The sequence below is a fragment of the Haliaeetus leucocephalus genome, unplaced genomic scaffold, assembly GCF_000737465.1.
Source record: "Haliaeetus leucocephalus isolate CR32 unplaced genomic scaffold, Haliaeetus_leucocephalus-4.0 Scaffold722, whole genome shotgun sequence".
Classification (NCBI taxonomy): domain Eukaryota; kingdom Metazoa; phylum Chordata; class Aves; order Accipitriformes; family Accipitridae; genus Haliaeetus; species Haliaeetus leucocephalus.
This window is the reverse complement of record NW_010973158.1, coordinates 5,846,999-5,866,006: the sequence shown is the minus strand read 5'-3', so window position 1 is coordinate 5,866,006 and position 19,008 is coordinate 5,846,999. Positions and strand designations below refer to the sequence as shown.

The window sequence follows — 19,008 nt, the reverse complement described above, 5'->3', positions numbered from 1 at the left end:
CTGTTATACACAGGTGGTGTTTACCTTCTTAAAGTCAGAATTTTGACAAATGCTACATTATGGCTAACTAACCAGAAATTAGTAAAATAAGAAATTTCAAAAATACTGGAATTCATTCATGTGTAGTAGCATTAGGTTTTGAATTTATTTCTTAGTCTTGATTCAGTTTGTGTTTTCTCAATGGAATGGGCATACATTTATTTGTTTATATTCACACTTAATGCATGTGTACATACTCTGAGATGTATGAAGACTAAGTATTTTTAAATGGATTTTTATGAGTTTTTAAGACTATTTAAAAAAACAGATGTAATTTTGTGGCATGCTTATGTAAATAAAGGCTTTATAGCTTTGTACTTCCACAGCTGAAAAATAAAACAGCCAAGATACAAAATGAGAGAAGAAAAAACCCTGCTTATATCTAGCATTAATTTTGTGTACTTGTAATCTGTAGTTTATAAAGAATATCCCCCAAAACTTAATTTATATGAAATAATTGTAAATAGCATAAGAAAAATTGGTATCTCATAAAGTCTGAAGATAAATAATTAAGATGACTCTATAAGCTCAACCATTCAGAAGGTGTTTAAGTTTGTAAGTTCAGTAGTTTGAGAACTACACAACTCAATCTTCATGAATTAAGATGAAAAAAGGAAATGGTAGATAATTTAGATTTTTTTTATACTATCTACATTTTTGTCTAGATTTTAAGTAAATAATAAAGAATATATCCTTTATTGAAACTATAAGCCCTTTGATTTTTATTTTTTTTTCTTTTTAATTGTAAGGAAACAAAAGGGAAAGATAATGGCAACTTTTTTGCTTTGTATATTTATTATCTCTTGGTTCTTCTCCACTGATCTAAGTAAATTCATGTATTTCATTAATTTTTCACACTACTTCACTTCTGAGCAAGGACTGAATTTAACATTTCTTTGAAAAAGATCAGAAGAGACTATAATGGAGGTATTGATGCGTCTGTAACTATTCAGCCAATTGCTGAAAAGGCAGTAGAAGTAATCTTTTATGAGATGAGCAGTAAAACATAAAAAATACTTCTTATTTTCCTTTTTAAATACAAAATATGTAGAGGAAATTTTGTCTCAAAACAGGCCAAGAATGTATACAGATTAACATTTCTTCAATATTTGCATTTTGTATTCATCGTTAAGTGTGTCTGAATTAGGTTTTACTTACTGATTGACAAAGTTTGTCTGCAGTAAGATCACGATCATGTCTTGCAGTGCGGTTTTGTTGCCACGTCAAGTACTGTGGCTTTACTCCAGGATAAGCTAAAGATTTATAGGGAAAACTTCAGAAGAAATAAATTAGCCATGTTGAGAATGATTGGACATTTACATAGGACATTTTTGTCATAGCTATTCAACCCTCATGCATGTCTAATCCAAGCCATTTCCTGAATACTAGAGCAAAGCATCTAGGAGTAATGTGATCAGCTGCCTAACACGGCGATCAGTGAAGTGAGAACTTTGAGTATATTTCAGTACCAGCAGCATTGCTGCAGCTGTGCTGTTTGGCTGTGGAACTGTTGATTGCGGCATTGTGTACAGTACTTCAGACTTAAATTCAAAGTTCAAATCTTAGGTGGAGTTTTTACAAGAGATATTTGTAAATGTTTCTTAAACTCAGTAGTGTACATTTGGCTTCTGCAGTGTAACTAGATTTTTTCATTTATCCTTAGCATTTATTTGACCACTGAATATTTAGTAAACTGGTGATTTGCGCAAATCTATAAAACTAAATGCTTACAATACTGTTGGATAGCTTTCTCAAGCCAGTAAATGATAGTTTTACATTTGCATAATACTAAGAAATATTTGATGGGAATTTTTTTATTGTTGTTTCCTTAATTAAAATCTTTAGCTACGTTGTGTTAGTTTAGTTAGGAAGTGGAAACCTTTCCCTGACGCTAGATGGCCTTTGAAACCAGAGCAGCACTTCTCTGGTTGGAATTTGGCCATGTTACTAGCACGTATTCCTACAGAGGTGAGCGGTGGTAATCTGTTATGTCTCTAAAAGACAAAAACTTCAGGTTAATTACATTACAGAAAATGATTGTATAATGAAGGAAAATGTGCTACTCTAAGTAGGTTTTTGAGCCTTGAATTTGAGTGTATCAGTTCTTTGCATCTGCTTACTCCTTCACAGGAGAAGTTAGGTGGACTGAAAAATCAAAAGAAAACATTCATCTAGCCAGATAAAACATACAGTATTATGTTTTTCTTGTCATTTTTGTATGGAACATAAAGTGCCCCGATGCCAAGCTGTAGGAGATATTCCACTGGCTACATCTGGCCCCTTGGCAGGGCCTTCATTTATAGTTGGCAGTACTGTGCTTATTTGGCCTGTATGCTGCTATTAGAAATCCATCTTGTCTTTTTGTATTTTATTTTGACTCTTAGATTGTTTTATTGTACTAGGCAAATGACCAGGATAGCAATTCAGACAGCTTAATACTTTTCTTTTTAACTTTCTGCCTGTTTGCACAGCTTTCTCATATGACTACTGTGCAGCTGTTAGAAACTTTCTGAGTTTTGAAAGGACAAATCATTGTTCCCTTATAATTGAGGCAGCATCGTTAGGTATTTTGTGTTTTAATCATCTACTGTGTATCACATATGGCTGTTCCTTTCAGACTCCCAAGTACAAAGAGAATTCTATTTAGTGTGAAAATCAATATTTACATAAAAATAAATAAATTTATGCTGATAGGGAATAAATGTAAGATGGGAAATGATGAGGAGGTGCTGAGAAGCTTCATTTGCTAGAGGATGAAGTTTCTGGAACAGGAGCTATCTGATAGAATTGCTGGAAGTTAGTACTTTTACATAAGCATAACTATCTGTCTGCAAAAGGAATTAATAACAGGCCTTGGGCACCGGTGTAGTTTTGCGTGGATTTCTAACATAGAAAGTGTAACAAGCAACTAAATGCTTGCCTGGGTTGTGAGAAATGACATAGTTGTGTAATACTATAAAAAACTGTGATAAATTAGAATTCAGGAAAAGCAGTGGTTAACATGCAGAAAAAAAATACTGTTTTATGCAGAAGTAGTTCACTTAATCTTTGACTGTGAGGTTGCTTCTTCCTTCTTTTGGCTTGTCTGGTATTGACTAGGTAGGCCATGGGTCTGCTCCTGTATTGGTCTTTCTGTGTTTTAAAATAAATATGGGTGTGTATGCTCTTGAATTTGGTTGAAAAACAGTAAAACTTTAAAAATTACCTAATGTAAAAGTATAGATTCTGTTATTTCAGTGGTTGGGTGTTTGGGTGCTTTTTTTGTTGTTGTTACTGTTAGATAAATTTAGGACAGTCCAAAACTGTTGTTAGTCTTTGTTACTCTTTGAAATACCCATATAGATTAACATCATACTCTTGAAATTATTAGTGTGGTTTTTTTCAAATTATCTCCTTTGACTAATACATGGACAACACTTCTGGTGAATGGGAAATTTTTTTCAGGTGGTAAGAATTATTCTGTTACATTGAGTTCTCATTTTGCATTTACAAACTGTACTGAGTTTTTACTGTGTGATCAGGCAAGAAGCATGGGAGGAGGGCATCAACAGAGGTCATTTGCAAATGGAATGCTTAGCACTGTCTGAAGTAAAGAAGCGGAGGTTGTTAGGTATGCATGGCTGCCACAGAAGGCAAGACAATCTCTATCAGGAAGTTCAAGCAAGGTACAATCAGATGCAGGCTAGAGCGTAGCAGTTGTTAAGTGCAGTGTCTGGAAAAATTGCAGCACAAGCTTCTTTGCAAGAGGATATCCTGATACAATGTCTATGATTAATGTTTTCTTGTACAAAATGTGGTGGCCTGTATTGAAATTGGTATGGAATGATACAGCTTACTACTTCACTTTTATGATAAAGACTCTGCAGAATCTTTAGTACTGCTGGTTGTCCACCCCTTTTAAGACCATACTGTGTGCAGATTTGCCATTTACTTTTCCCCAGATGCTTTAAAGATGTTTCTAGAGAAGCAAACTGGTATTTCAGTTCATTTCCCATAACTTGTGAGTGAGTAGTAAATAACAGTTTTCCATTTAATCTTGTTTGGGACTATGCACAAGACAGCAGGTGAAGCCTTCTAGTGAGACTGTCTTCCATCAGCATTCAGTCCTGCAAATATCAGCTTAGCATGCCAGCTTAATTATACTGTTGTACTTTGGTTTGACTTAAAGCTTACTCATATGGGGAAAAAAAAAAAAAAAGCCTCAGGATTTGAGAAATTTACCAAAGCCTAGTTTGGGAGAGAAATACACTTCAGCTGGAGGCTGGTGCTAACACTTGTTGGAAAAGCTGTTGCAAAATCTAAAGAAATAGATTGTCATTAGTGGTTTGAGGACACTATAATGTTCTTTCTAATTTAAAGTTGTGACATAGATGAGAATCTCAATAAAACAAACATTTTTGGATGCTTTATCAAAATTAAGGTAAAAAAATATTAATGTAGAATTTTTATTTTTGTTGTAAACTGCCAAATTTTCTTGTTCTTCTTAAGTTTGCACTGCAGAAATTTTCCAGGCTTCAGTTCAGGAAGGTACTTAACTTCTAACCTTAATTCAAAATCTGCTTAAAGTCAACAAGATTTCAGTGTGAAATCATGGAGAGAGTTCAACTGTTTTAAGGGAAACAGATATTCAAATGCCATCGTGAACAAGCTCACAATTTTGTAGGTAGTTATGCAAGCCAGGAGATAGAAGAGACAAGCAAATAGTTCTTCCTAACATTTGCAACCAAAATGTGGGAAGATGGGGTGCACCAGATGGCATATAAAGTGGTTAGTCACTCTTTAATTTTACCTACTGGCTTTTCCAGAGCCGATAGGACTAAGCAGACTGGTATTATTAATTAATTGTGGTTGCTGCTTGTTAATACCACAAGTTACTTGAAGTTTTATTAGGTCAGTCTGTGGATAGCAGTTCCCGCCTCAGCTGACAGATTTTTGGGAACTTTTCTTTTACTTTGGTAAACTCATCACTGCAAATGTAAATGCATTTTGACTGATTAAGCTAGATTTTTTTTCTTTCTTCTTATTCTTAAAAGGTAAATGTGAGGTGAAAAGAAGACAAAGTTCCTTTTTAAAATTTATTTCTATATTAACTCTTTGTAGAAGCATATAGTCTGTGCTAGGGCACGCATTTCCTTTAACTTAAAACATACTGTGTATTTACTGAACTTGTAAATTGTCACATCATTGACCTGATACCTGTATTAGCAAATCTGAAACCAATGAGTGTTGAGGATCTCAGCTAGCTTCTGAGTGGAGATACAGATATCATTTGGTTTTTTCCATTTCAGCTTTCTTTGAGTTCATCCAACTTAGAAGGAGCAAAATTATTCTCTCAAACATATCCAAATACAGTTGTAGTGTTACCAGGCCAGTTCAGATCCAAAGAATCATTGCACAGTATGGGGTTGAACACATGTTAAAATTACCTTTCTGCCCACCATCTGTTTGTGTTCTGTGGAGAGCAATTCATGTAGCAATGCTATGATCCTGGGGGAGGTCTGGGGAGGGCAAATTTTTAAATTTTTAAGTTAAAGTACAGTATTTGTGTTGTATAAAATATTTGTAGTTTTGAGAGTTTAAATACTCCCTTGTTAAATTGGGATGCCTTGGTACAAGTGGGTTTTTCCTATATTTTTCTGTGTTCACTACAGTAAGAAGACAAAAGGCTTAGGGGAGGAACAGAACTTGAGTTGCTAGCCTGAAGTAAAACTAAGGATAGTTACAATGGTAGGAGCTACTGTATTAGAGAGGGTAAATGACTGAAAAGTTCAAGTCATTCAGAACTAACTTCAGACGGTGGTAGTTGCATGTGAGAGAAATGGAGATACTTTTTTTTTCCTTTTAAGTCTCTTATTACAGCTGGAGCATTTGTGGATCCCAAGCTTGAGGTATTTTCATCGGCAAAGGCTGCTAAAGCAGTCTTTTGCCACCCACAGTGGCTTCTATTTGTGTTGGTGCAACTGTTTTGGGGGCAAAGCAGTGAGCCAAATGGGTAATATATTTGTGCTTAAAATAGCTGCTTACCATTGTCTGTTAAAAATAACCCTGCAGAAGGGGTTTTTATCGGTTTTGCAGTCATGCTAATGTAGCTCAGGATAATCCTGTTATCAGTATAACTACACAGTCATTTGATATTTCTGAGAGAGATCTGATTATTCATGTAGTACCTATATCATTGATATATGGGAAATATGTGTGTTGTTAATATTTCACTAAAGTTATTTCTGTGTCTTAACAGGTGTATCAAGCAGTCACTTTTTTTTTAATGATGTTTTTCATAGAAATTCATAATGGCTACTGTCACAGACAGCTAAGTGTACTTATTTCCCCCATACAGGGGAAAAAACTGAGACCTTTTAAATATCATCACTGTGTTCTGTTCTTTGCTGGTTTTGTAAAGTGGTTCTTTGTTGCCTTTTTGGAAACTCATTCATTCAGCTTATTTCTGGAAACACTGATAAGCAAATGAAACTGTCAGTGGACCAAATGCCTTAAAATATGTCCTGTACTGTATCTGATTTCTGTCACGAAAGATACTTTATTGTTGCTTTGCAAGTTGCCTCTTCCATCTTTGTTAGCTTGTAATGTCCCTGTGAGTTAGTTTCAGACAGTGTTTGCCATCTTATGTTCCCTTTGAAAATTCTGTACACGGTTTCTGTGAGAGGCTGGATTGCTGAAAGTTAGGTGCAAAATTTGCTCCTCTCTCTGCATGGGAAAAGTTTTGAAAATGTAAATATTTTTCTCCCACTATAAGAGAGAACAGAGAGAGTAACCCTTAACCAAATGTACGTCTTGCTCAACAGTGCGTGCCATAATGCAGCACTGATAGCTCTCACATCTCTGGTTAGACAAGGCTTCCAAGTCTTAACAGTAATAAAAAAACAGTGAAAAAACCCTGTGAATATCAATTCCAGACACTAATCTTACTCTTCCCCAATCTTTATATCTTTTTAGTTTATGTGGGCAAGAAATGGTAGGACTAGTAAATGTCGAATGCCCTGTTGGATGATTTGACTCTCTTAAGAAGAGACTCTGTTCTGAAACTGTTGGCAGTTAAACGGGGCACAGTGTATAGTGGCTATAACTTTCAGATAGTTCTTGACTAAATTATTCCTGTAGTGAATTGTTTATGGTCATGTTCTTGATTTTTAACATTATCAGCTTAAACCAATCATTCTTTTGCAACCCAAATCTTGGAAAACTTGAAGGGATGCGACTAATAAGTTGGCTTAAAATTTCTCGAGAAGCAAAGTGGTTGCAAGCACATGAAGTAGGTCATTAATTTCTGAGATCTTTAGTTGATATATCCAGGCTGTTCTCATGTATCCAGGCAGTTCTTGTCCAGAGCGATAAAAAAGCTTGCAAAATCATTCTGTTTTTTAAAAAATATTCAGAAATAAATCTGTTGCTACTGTCTGTTGAAGATTTGGGGTGGGGGGTCTGCCTGCTTTGAAGGGGTGAGGAGGAGGGTTACTTGCAGAAAGGAGGCCAGAAAACTGGGATGGTAGTTCTCCAAAAACAATAAAGTCATAGACACAGCGTGTGTTTGAAAGTGACTTCTTGATGCCTGTTCAAGGCAGTCTTTCTCATCAACTTTTTGCAGCTCTGATCAGTTAGGCTTTTGCCCAGTCTTCTGCGTAAGTGGTTGGTGGTTCTTCCTGTCTAATATGGAGCTTCTTCTCTGGAGACAAGGGAGAGGCTTCCTCAGAGACTGAGAGAACTTGAGGCAGGTGGTTGCATACCCTAGCTTCTCAAAGAGAAGGTTGATGAACTGTGACAGGAGGATCTATGGTGGAGGGTGAGCTAAATGTCATGCACATGCTTCACAATACTTTTAAGAAAGTACAAAAGAAAAGCAATTGATGTAGGAGCTGTTGGCACAGGGCTTGAGCAGAGAAAGGGATTGCAAGAAGAGCAAACCATCATGGAGAAAATGTTAGTTAAACTATTTTGCCTCTAATATATCTTAGCAGCAAGCAAAATACAGGATAGTTCAACACTTTATACTGTTTAGGCTCTTCAAGAGCAAGTTAGGAATGGAAGGCCCACCTTTTCCATTTTCCTGTCAGTAAGATGGCCCATCTTCCTTCCCCTCCTGTTCTTCTCTTCCCTCCACCATATGTATCTGGCAGGTGTCTTTAGGTAACCACTAATTGCCTCTTCAGTGATCATGCCAATCTTTATAATTTGCCAGAAAAGCCTGATTGTCTACTCGTGTTTTCTGTGTACTTAGCATAGAAGAACAACAACTGGATTTTGGTATAAGGTTTCCTAATGCAGCTGTAAAATCCGTATGTTGCTACTAGGTAAATGAAGCAAGGGCATCCAGGTGATTGCTGCCTATTAGATGTGAGTCTGATAGCCTGGAGTAGTCAGTAGAGACCAAGGCACCCTGCAGAATTCCCTGCCTGTGCTGAGGGTGTAATAGGTAAAGCTCATATAGTTGTATTTAATTTGGAGAAGTAACAGTTCCAGTTTTCAGAAAAAATAAGCTTCTCAGAATTTTTGATTTTGAATGTAGTATTACCTAGAGAACAACACTGAGAAAACAATTTCTGAAACTTGGAGAAAGATGTGTTTATGAGATGAAGGAACAGCAACAATTCACAATTCTTTTTGTCAAAATAGGATTTGTATTTTAAGTGCTTTGTCTTAATAGAATAATCTTATTTTCAAATTGTAAAATGCTGATTATATGTTTAAAATAAAAATTGCCACATCAGCAACTGGCTCAAATGCTGCCTTTCAGATAAGTCTCCTTTATATAATCCTTGAAATAGCTGGGGTTTTTAGTTTGTTTTTAAATCACTCCTTCTTCACAATTGAACTGTGCTGATTTTAAAAAAGCCTTTAAAGTGAGTCTGCAGGAATTGTTTAATCTTTCTTGGCATGTTCTGTGCATATATTATAGTTGTATAAAGTTCATTGTTTTCTTTTCTCACCATATGATAACATATAAGTGAGGGTGTAACATGATTTTATTCTTTCAAATAGTTGAAAATCTTGTAAGCACACAGCTAATTATGCCTTAAAGCTATGTAACATTGTCAGGAATGGAAAGAAGCGTTCATAGTATGATCGGCGTGATCACAGCAGCATTTTGTCAGATCTGCACTGGTCTGTAGATATGCCGGTGGCTGCAGCCAGCTGGTGGGTGTATTCCAGCTGCGTTAGTTGATGCCTGGCTACGGCAGTGGACATTGCTGTAGGAAAGAATCTAACCCACCAGTAGCTGACACTGGCATAACTGCTGTGCTGTTCTTTAGTAAATGCCATTCTTTAAATGGCATTGTCTGTTGTAGGGAAGCAAGCTTTTTAGGGGGTGGTAATTTCTCTTTCCTGGAATAACTGATATATTTAGAAAAATAGGCAAGAGCTTGGGTACATAATTCTTTTATCAGGTCTAAGGTAAAAGCTGAGTTTATACATTGGTTAGTATCAGCAACAGAAGTTCTCTCATCTTTGTTTGGTGTATCAGACCAGAAACATCTGTAGAAACTTGAGTTTTCCTCCGCACACCGCAGCTCAGCTGTTGATGTCGTACTTAGCGATGCATCTCTGTTAGTAGAAACCCATTTGTGGTAATTTCAGAACTGATGGTGTTATTTTAAATACTCATTTCACGATCTAATTTAAGAGGTATTTCTGCTCTGTGGTGCATCACTTGAGGTGAAAACCTACGTGTGTATTTACGATCTGCTCACAGATGTAAGCTAGGATGACTGAATGAGCCTCTGGCTATGAAAAGCAAAACATTAGGCTATATGATTTATCTTAAACTTGTTTTACATGTGTTCATGTTGGTATTTTCTTAGTATCAACATATGCTGAAGGCTTCTCTGTAACAGCTGGGATTTTTTCTGAGATGAAATACTCATGTAGTGAGTATGATTTGGCTTTTGTAAGGTAATCCCATAAGGCTCTATATCTCTGGGATCTGTATCTTATTCTTAAATATCCCTGTGGTGGGTTAACCCTGGCTGGAGGCCAGGTGCCCACCAAAGCCGTTCTGTCACTCCCCCTCCTCCGCTAGACAGGGGAGAGAAAATATAACAAAGGGCTCGTGGGTCAAGATAAGGACAGGGAGAGATCACTCAACCAATTACTGTCATGGGAAGAACAGACTCAACTTGGGGAAAATTAACTTTATTTGTTGCCATTTAACCAGAGTAGGGTAATGAGAAATAAAACCAAATCTCAAAACACCTGCCCTCCACCCCTCCCTTCTTTCTGGGCACAGTTTCACTCCCAGATTCTCTACCTAACCCCCCCCAGCAGCGCAGGGTGACGGGGGCTGGGGGTTACGATCAGTTCATCACATGTTGTCTCTGCCGCTTCATCCTCCTCAGGGGCAGGACTCATCACACTCTTCCCCTGCTCCAGAGTGGGGTCCATCCCACACGAGAGTCCTCCGCAAACTTCTCCAGCACGAGTCCTTCCCACAGGCTGCAGTTCTTCACGAACTGCTCCAGCATGGGTCCCTTCCACGGTGTGCAGTCCTTCAGGCACAGACTGCTCCAGCGTGGGTCCCCCGCGGGGTCACAAGTCCTGCCAGCAAACCTGCTCCAGCATGGGCTTCTCTCTTCATGGGGCCACACGTCCTGCCAGGACCCTGCTCCAGCACAGGCTTCCCATGGGGTCACAGCCTCCATCGGGCATCGCATCCACCTGCTCCGGCGTGGGGTCCTCTCTGGGCTGCAGGTAGATATCTGCTCCACCATGGACCTCCCTGGGCTGCAGGGGGACAGCCTGCCTCACCATGGTCTTCCCTAGGGGCTGCAGGGGAATCTCTGCTCCAGCACCTGGAGCACCTCCTCCCCTTCCTTCTTCACTGACCTGGGGGTCTGCAGGGTTGTTTCTTTCACATGTTTTCACTCCTCTCTCCAGCTGCTGTTTCTGTGCCCGCTGCAACCTTTTTTTCCCTTCTTAGATCTGTTATCCCAGAGGCACTACCACTGTTGCTGATGGGCTTGGGCTTGGGCTTGGCTGGCAGCAGGTCACAGGTCCATCTTGGAGCTGGCTCGTATTGGCTCTATCGGACATGGGGGAAGCTTCTAGCAGCTTCTCATAGAAGCCACCCCTGTAGCCCCCCTGCTACCAAAACCTTGCCACACAAACCCAATACAATCCTACATGTGAAGGAGTCTCAGATTCAAACATTCAAACTGTCTCTTATTAAATCTGACATTAGTGCATCAATGGATGTGTATCAGAATTCCTGACTGTACATTTAAAATCGAAAGAAAAATGTGTATATTGTGGTAATGTCATTTAAAATCCATTAAACTTAGCTTGATCTAAGAGAGCACTTGTTGGGAATTTCAGCATTTGCATATTTAAACTAGTCATCAGTTGTTTCTTTAATAGCGTATGCTTTTTTTGTTATGTGTGATGAGGGAGTATCTCTGCTACATACCTTACGTTAAGGCAAAAGGCAAAAAATGAGTTGCAAGAGGATACAGTATAATTGGTTTTAGGTAAAGCAAATCTTGAGCTTAAAAGAAGGTGTAGAGGAGCGTGTTTCCCAGTGTCAACCCTCTCTGAGCTACTAAAATGTCTGATAGAATATGTTGAACTTTCAGCAGTCATATAGTTGCATGAAAAATGTCTTGAAACATCCTCATTTTCTTGTTATCTGTTTTAGTTGTTAGTCATAAATGAATTTACTCATAGGCTTTGTTGCAATGACAACACTTGTTAAGTAAACGTCTTTTATTTCAGGTATAGGTCATTTTAATGAACAGTAAATACTAAACCGTTGCAAACTGTTGCACTTCATCTTCTAACAATATACTTTCAGATTAAATTTCACTTGCCATTTTATTGCTTGTCATGCAACTCTGTGGATTGCTGGTGGTTTTAGTAGTATTTTAGCAGATCTTGCTATTTTTCTGTCTATGTCTTTTTTCTAGATTTCTTAAGTCCAGACCTCTTTGAGTCTCCATTTGGAAATTTTGTTTTGAAAAAATACCAAATTACATTGGTTTTCTGTTTAGTAATTCACAAGAGTTTAGTTTTTTAAAATCCCTTAAAGACTCGATAACATAGTTTGGTGGGGGTGGGGATTGTGTTGTCATAAGCTTTTCACAAATCAGGGAGGTATGATAATCCACGTACTTGTTAACATCTTCAAAGAGCTCTGAAAGATTTGTGAGATCTAACTTGGGTTTATTAAAGGTCTATTTATGCTGCTGTTCTGCTGTATTCTCTCCAGCTGTCTGTTGCTTCTAGTTTACACTCCTTTCGTTTTACAGAAATTGTAATTTTCTGCTTTGTAACTCCTGGATTTTCCTTGGATCCTTACTGAAGAACTGTCAGGCACTTGTTCCTTTGATACCAGTGCTACTTGAAATGAAAGGTTATGCACCACAGTTGGGCAATTTCATACTTCAGAAGTTTTGGGCCTCTGTCGTCTGGTTGCAGTGACTTCTTATTTGGTTTATTAGGATGGCCTTCTATGCTGACACTTAAGTTAAAGACAGTTTCTCAAGTTTGTCCTTTGCTCTGAGAGGCTGTAGTGTTGAGGTCTTCTACATCTTTCTTGGATGCTGTTTAACTGTTCTGTGTGTTCTTTGAATAGCTGGTTGTTTTAATGTATATCAGTTAAATGTTTGCTCTTCTTATGAAAATGAAGTCGTCTTTGTGGGTAAAATGTCCATTACATTTTTTTGACAGAGGACAGTAGTAGATGTTCTTAGAAAATAAGAATGGGGAAAGAAGGTAGTGATGTGGTATTTCCTCACAATAGTTTCCCAGCATCCTTTCTTCTTAGGTTGTTCAAAATACTTGTAAATACCACCTTGTAAAAAAAAAAAACAAACTTCACAGAATCCCAGAATGGTTGAGGTTGTAAGGGCGCTCTGGAGGTCATCTTGTCCAAGCCCCCTGCTCAAGCAGGGTCATCTAGAGCAGGCTGCCCAGGACCATGTCCAGATGGCTTTTATATATTTCCACAAGTGGAAAGCCCACGACTTCCTTCGGGCAGCCTGCAAAGTAAATTAATTTTATAACGAGACATTACTTAAGTTGAAGAAGTTGTAGACTATCTATTTTTTAACAGACTTCCCAAGACACCAGTGTGATCAGTAATTCTTAAGAAAAAAAGGTGTGCAAATAAGTTTTTCCAGAGTGTTAAAATAATGGATTGCTTTAAATAGTTAAATAAGTATTATTTTCAGGTTAAAATAATGGAATCCAAATAATAGTCTATAAGAAACATCTAAGTTTTTCATCTAAACTTTTAATTTCATCCAGATCTAATTTATAATATTGTAGTATAACTATAGATATGATGAGACATACAAATACTGTTATATATTCAGCATAATAAAATTGCTTAGGATTTGATGAGACACGTAATCTAAATTCAAGGCAAGTTGTACTACCCATCAAAGCAGGTCTTCATAGAAAACAGTGTGTCATGATTTATTTGATACATTCTTATATACTGCAATTGATATTTTTTTAACTGGACAGTGTTCTTGGATCTTTTTCAGGGTTCAGCTGATCCTTTAAACAGTGCATTCCACCTGACATACAACATGGTATTGAACTTGCTTCGAGTAGAGGAAATTAACCCTGAATACATGTTAGAAAAATCCTTCTATCAGTTCCAGCATTACAGAACTATTCCAGAAATAGTAGAAAGTAAGTATTTCTATATGCTGTGCTCACAAGAGTCAGTATAGAAGATGCTCCACTGTGAGGTTGGGTAGTTACACTTAGTTACGCTTATAAGAGTTTATACCTGTGCACTTCTTGTCTTTCCTGCCAACAGTTGCCACTGCACCATCTGCTGTTATGTTACAGTTTCAGGGAGAGTAATTTCTCTTGTTCTTAGGACCTATATAGATACACACTGTCAATCTTTGAAGAGAGCTTTCCTCTCTAAGTCAGACAATAATGGTTGTCACATTGCTAAACTGTAGGACAGGAAGAAGGAAAAAGGATTTAAAAATTCTTGCAGCTTTTTAGAGGTGCAGAGAAGAAAAGTCTTACTCTGTTTTGATATGCAGAAGTTAGCTAAAAGAAACATAATTTCAGTATCTCATTACAGTCTCTAAAAAGAACTCAGGCACACTGCATTCAGAGTGGTATAGGAAAAAATGTTTAATTAAAAGACAAAGCAAAATTCAGAGAGGACTGAGACATTATTTGCACTCCACAGAGTAACTAAATTTTGAGCCATGATCTTTAAATAGTGTGTTTTCATGAGCCAAAGTCAGTTTCCAAAGATCTCAGCCAGTGTTTGAGAGTGAGGCCTCTTTCAAACCTTAATCCAGAAGAATCTTAAGAACACAAGAGGTAACTACTTCCTTTGCCACTGATGAATGAACAGTTCATCTGTTCATTCGTTAATTGAATATTAAAAGAGAGAGTGTGAGTGTGTGTCTGTGTAGCTCTGATAGATGTGCAGAGGGTGGGTTTTGATTCCCTTTGCAGAGTTTCTGTTAGTTTGCAGGTGCAGTATTTAAGATATTAGTAGTCAAATACAGTATGCATTTCCTGAGAACCTCCCTATTCCAATTGGCATGCCTAGATCTTCCTTCTGGCATTCCAGTATTGCTATTTAAATAGAAAAATGGAGCTGGAGAACCTTTTTCATGTTTCTGGGACATTTTTTGTTTAGGCACTATACTGGGCATTAGAATTTTGTAGTTGCTTTAGCTGCAGTTAAAAACACAAAGGAGAGAAATGGTTGTAGCTTTTTTTCTTTAAAAAGTTGGCAGCTAAAAATAGGGAGCACTTCCCTGAGCTGCCTCTCAAGTCCCAGTGAATTGGAGTTTCTGAGTCACCCATACGCATTCAAATAGCATGCAAGAGGGTGAGTTGGTAGAGAGGAAAAAGAGATCTTTATAATGTGTAAATTTATGTTTACTAGTGATATTACCAGTGTGAGAGAATGAAGCATGTTGCTTCTAATAAAAATCGATTTGCCTAAAGAAGGTGTAAAAATGTTGGACGAAGAAAATACTGGTTTCCAACTGATGAAATCAGTGTAAAACAGGTTAGGAAGAATATATTTTAACAACTTACCTCTTGTTGGAACACTTCCTGTTGCCTTTGAGCAATCTTACTTTCATAGGAATAGGTAGGAGAGTGCTGGTAGGCAGTGAATACCCTCCTACAAATCATTGCAAGTTTTTGTCCGAGTTCTGTGCAACCCTAAATCAGTGATGCCTGAACAATTGGGGGTCTAGCCTTCTTTGTTTTCTCAGGCTTGTTTATTTAAAAAAATAATTTTTAGTATTAATATTTAATTTCATGTAAATAAAATCTAATTGACACATTTATAGATTTGTAGCTTTCCAGAGAATGGATTATTGTAAATGGAAAATGAATGCAAAAAATGGTGACAAAATACTAGTTATGTAGATCTGAAAGTGAAACGCTGAGTTCTAAATCTGTGAAGTTATTCATTGCCATGAGAGTTTACTTTTTATTACAGGAGTGAGTAATTTGGAAGGACAGTACAACAAAATAGCAATTCCCAATGAAGAAAATGTGGTCATATACTACAAAATCCGACAGCAGCTTGCAAAACTGGGTAAAGAGATTGAAGAATATGTTCACAAACCAAAGTATTGCTTGCCATTTCTACAGCCAGGAAGACTGGTAAAGGTAATTTGATTTTTCTTTTGTTTTGTTTTTATTTCAAATCTCTACCTGTCAGTGAAATTTGCAGGGTTCATTTGTGTCTGCCATTTTACCATCTTGAAAAATTACATGCATCACACTGGGCAACGGTTTTGACTTTCGTTATGTTTGTTAAACGTTCAACAATGAATTAAAACAAATACAGTTTTCATGATGAATAATAGTCCATGAGTGCTGTTGGAAATATCAGAAATACAAAAAGATAGGCTTGCTAGGACGTGATTGTACACGGGTTATGTTAACATTCTTGTAATATTTTCAGGTGAAGAACGAAGGTGATGACTTTGGATGGGGAGTGGTTGTTAATTTCTCTAAGAAATCAAATGTTAAGGTAAAATATACACTTTCTCCATTAGAAAAATATATATCTTACTGCTTTTTCTGCAAATGAGATAAAACTCATTTTCTTCGTAGTTTTCAAAGGCAAAAAAAAATTTCCTTTCCCCTCAAATTTAAAAGAAGTTCTGCCCTTCCTGAAGTGAAAGTATAAGAAAAAAAACTATGGAAGGTGGCACAAACCCGAAGTCCTGTGTTAATTTTTTAACTTCTGGTATATTTGTGGAGGAATGCTTGCTTGTATCTGAGATAAGTAGTTCAAAAGTGCACTTGGCACTACAAGCGTTTCAAGCTATTTAGTTTGTTTCTGAGGCATCCCCAACAGTGCTACACTAAGCTGTTTGTGGGAAAGATACTATGTCATGTACCCTCAGAAAATCTATAGGACCTATAAGTGAGGGTCGAGAGATAGGGAAACTGATGTTTGGCTCTACACAGAAGATTGTCGTAAACTGGAGAATTGTGTTTTGAGTCCTAAGCTAGTGCATAAGACATGGGATTGCTTGTCCTCTTGTGGTAGAGTTTAGTGTTGTGAAATTAAAATATAAAGAGAGCAAAACAATACAAATGGATTCGGGGGAATGTGAAGAAAATACAGAGGACGGTGATGCAATAGAAGCCAGATTTGCTTTTCCTTCCAAATACTCCATTTTTATAGTTGGTCTCCACATAACTCCAGAGCTGATGTTTTGGTCTCCCTTTCAGAAATGTTTTGACAGGCTACTCTGCTGGCTAAATTAAAACCTAAGTTTAACGTGTATTTTTCTGTGGTAGCATTTTTGCTGTAATTTTGGCAGGAGACCATTGGCATTAATTACTAGGTCTAAATGAGAAGTTGTCTTGTCAAGTTCTGGTGGCGCCTGTACATTGTGGCACCTTTTGGTACCTCTCTAATATAGATTCATTAAAGAGGAAATGAGAAAAATGTGTGCATGCAGTACTTATTAAAAGAAATTTTGTTTTGGTTTTCCATCTTCCTTTTGGAAGTCACATTTCTTTCTTTTTCAAGTTGGAAAACTGGACTGTTATTGCTATTGCTTAACTTTTGCTTCTAGACTGCTTTTTTTGTAGAGCCATATGAGCAGTAAAACAGATTGCCCCCTCACACCAGCCTTCTATGTAAAATTGCCAACTTCTCTGTCACTGGAGGCATTTCTTCTATCCGTGTCATATTTTGTCCACATATATATTTGCCTTCCCTATCTGGCCTGTCTCATGGTTGTATAAAGCCTTTAGATTTGAACATTAGCTTTGAAATTACAGTGTGTTCTGCAGCAGATGGCTCTGGCTCCAGCAGCATTTTTTTCATTAAGTCACTCTAGCAGCTGGGTTGAATTTTTCCTTCTGAGTTGTGTGGAAAGAATGACAATAGGTGCTGAAAATTGTGGAACAGACTTAAAGCTATGTAACTTTTAAAATCAGTATGGAAAGACTAGTTTCTATGAGCAGAAGCAAAACAAACGGCTTAAAGAAGCTGTTATTTACCCATCCTAATGTGTCTATTCAATGTGTTTTTGTCCTGGGATACAGATGCGTTTCCCCATTACTGTTTAATGTGGTAGTATACTTAGTATTGAAAATACATCACTACTATGCCATGTCTTTAAACGTTCATCCGCTTGTAAGCTGTGACAGTTCTTTGGATTTACTTTCAGAAATGGTGTTGAATTCAGTCTATATTGCTAGTTTTTCTTTAGCTGTAAATTTTTCTTCATATCATAGTTGCTAATGAAGTCCTTTTTGTAGTGAGGAATACATGTAATTAAGATTGACATTTAGGGTTACAGTATGTCTGTATTTCACTGAGTAATTTTCTTTGTTGCAATGTGAAAGCAAAAGCATGAGTCATTGTCAGTTATGTTAATTGTTAATTATATTTAGATGTTTTTCCAGCGTTATTTCATAATGCAGTATTCTACTAAATTGTGAATGCAAATAGCACTTTATCCTGAATTACAGTAGACAGAAGAATTTTTTTCAAGCAGTGGTGCTTCCTACATATAGTACAGTATAGTAGGCAGCAAAGTAGCTATTTGCTTTGGAATTCATAAAAAAAAACCCAATATTTTTGAGTAAGAAATTTTATTTCCACTAGATTGTGCCAGCACTATGCTAGTTTTATTGTTGTACTGTTTGTAGTCCATATTGTCATCTGATCCCTGATTCTAGACATAAATTTTTGTCTGTTAATAGATACTAAAATTTGGGATGTGGCAATATGGTCTTCCATATTTAGATGATAATTAAATATATGTACTTCTCTGTTTGTGTTTCTTTATAGTGTTTACTACATAAACATCGTTTTTAGTGCTGTGTCATGGTCATTGAATTTTCCATGAGTCTGATGTTATTAATCTGGGAATCTGAATTTGTTATCTGTACCATATTTCTTGATTTGCAGATATGATAAGCTGTCTTATCTTGTTTCATTTTCAGGCATATGAAGTGATACATGTTTCAGGGCAAATCTAAAATCCTTGAAATACACCTAATCATGCAATATTCTGCCAAAGAGGGCAGAATTTTGTTCCTGAAGCATGTGAATTGATGCAGCATGAATCAAAAGATCATTCAAACTTGACATGACAGAGATGTCTGTGACTAACAAATTTTTACAGGGTGTTCTAGTCTCCTTTTACTCTTGCATCTAAAAAACATGGCTGTTCCTGTTCAAGGGTTTAGTACCTGAAATGTTGTAGGAAACCACTGAAGGAAACAGTACACATTCAAAAAGCAGTTCTAGATTAAGTCATGTTGGGTTAGCACTGTCTAAAAGCCATCGGTACATGTAAACTTAGAGAGAGTAGTGCTAACCGCAAATGTTCATGACATTTATACTCCTGGTTTATTAATAGGTTTACAATACAGTTACTGATAGAAATATTTTTTTCCTCATAATTTTCTAGACATCTCTGATTCTAGTATTTTCTGTAACATATATGTGCAGCTACAAGTTTAGTCTCCTCATTCAAGTCA

At 36.9% G+C, this 19,008-nt stretch overlaps 1 protein-coding gene across 2 annotated transcripts in view; it reads left to right on the top strand.

The window, feature by feature from the left end:
• SKIV2L2 (superkiller viralicidic activity 2-like 2 (S. cerevisiae)) overlaps nucleotides 1-19,008 on the top strand; it is a 51,418-nt gene that overhangs the window by 20,021 nt on the left and 12,389 nt on the right. For both annotated transcript variants that reach the window (XM_010580574.1, XM_010580575.1), the window contains exons 16-18: nucleotides 13,536-13,686; nucleotides 15,488-15,660; nucleotides 15,959-16,027. In XM_010580574.1, the coding sequence (XP_010578876.1) occupies nucleotides 13,536-13,686; nucleotides 15,488-15,660; nucleotides 15,959-16,027 (393 nt within the window). The remainder of the gene's footprint in view (nucleotides 1-13,535; nucleotides 13,687-15,487; nucleotides 15,661-15,958; nucleotides 16,028-19,008) is intronic.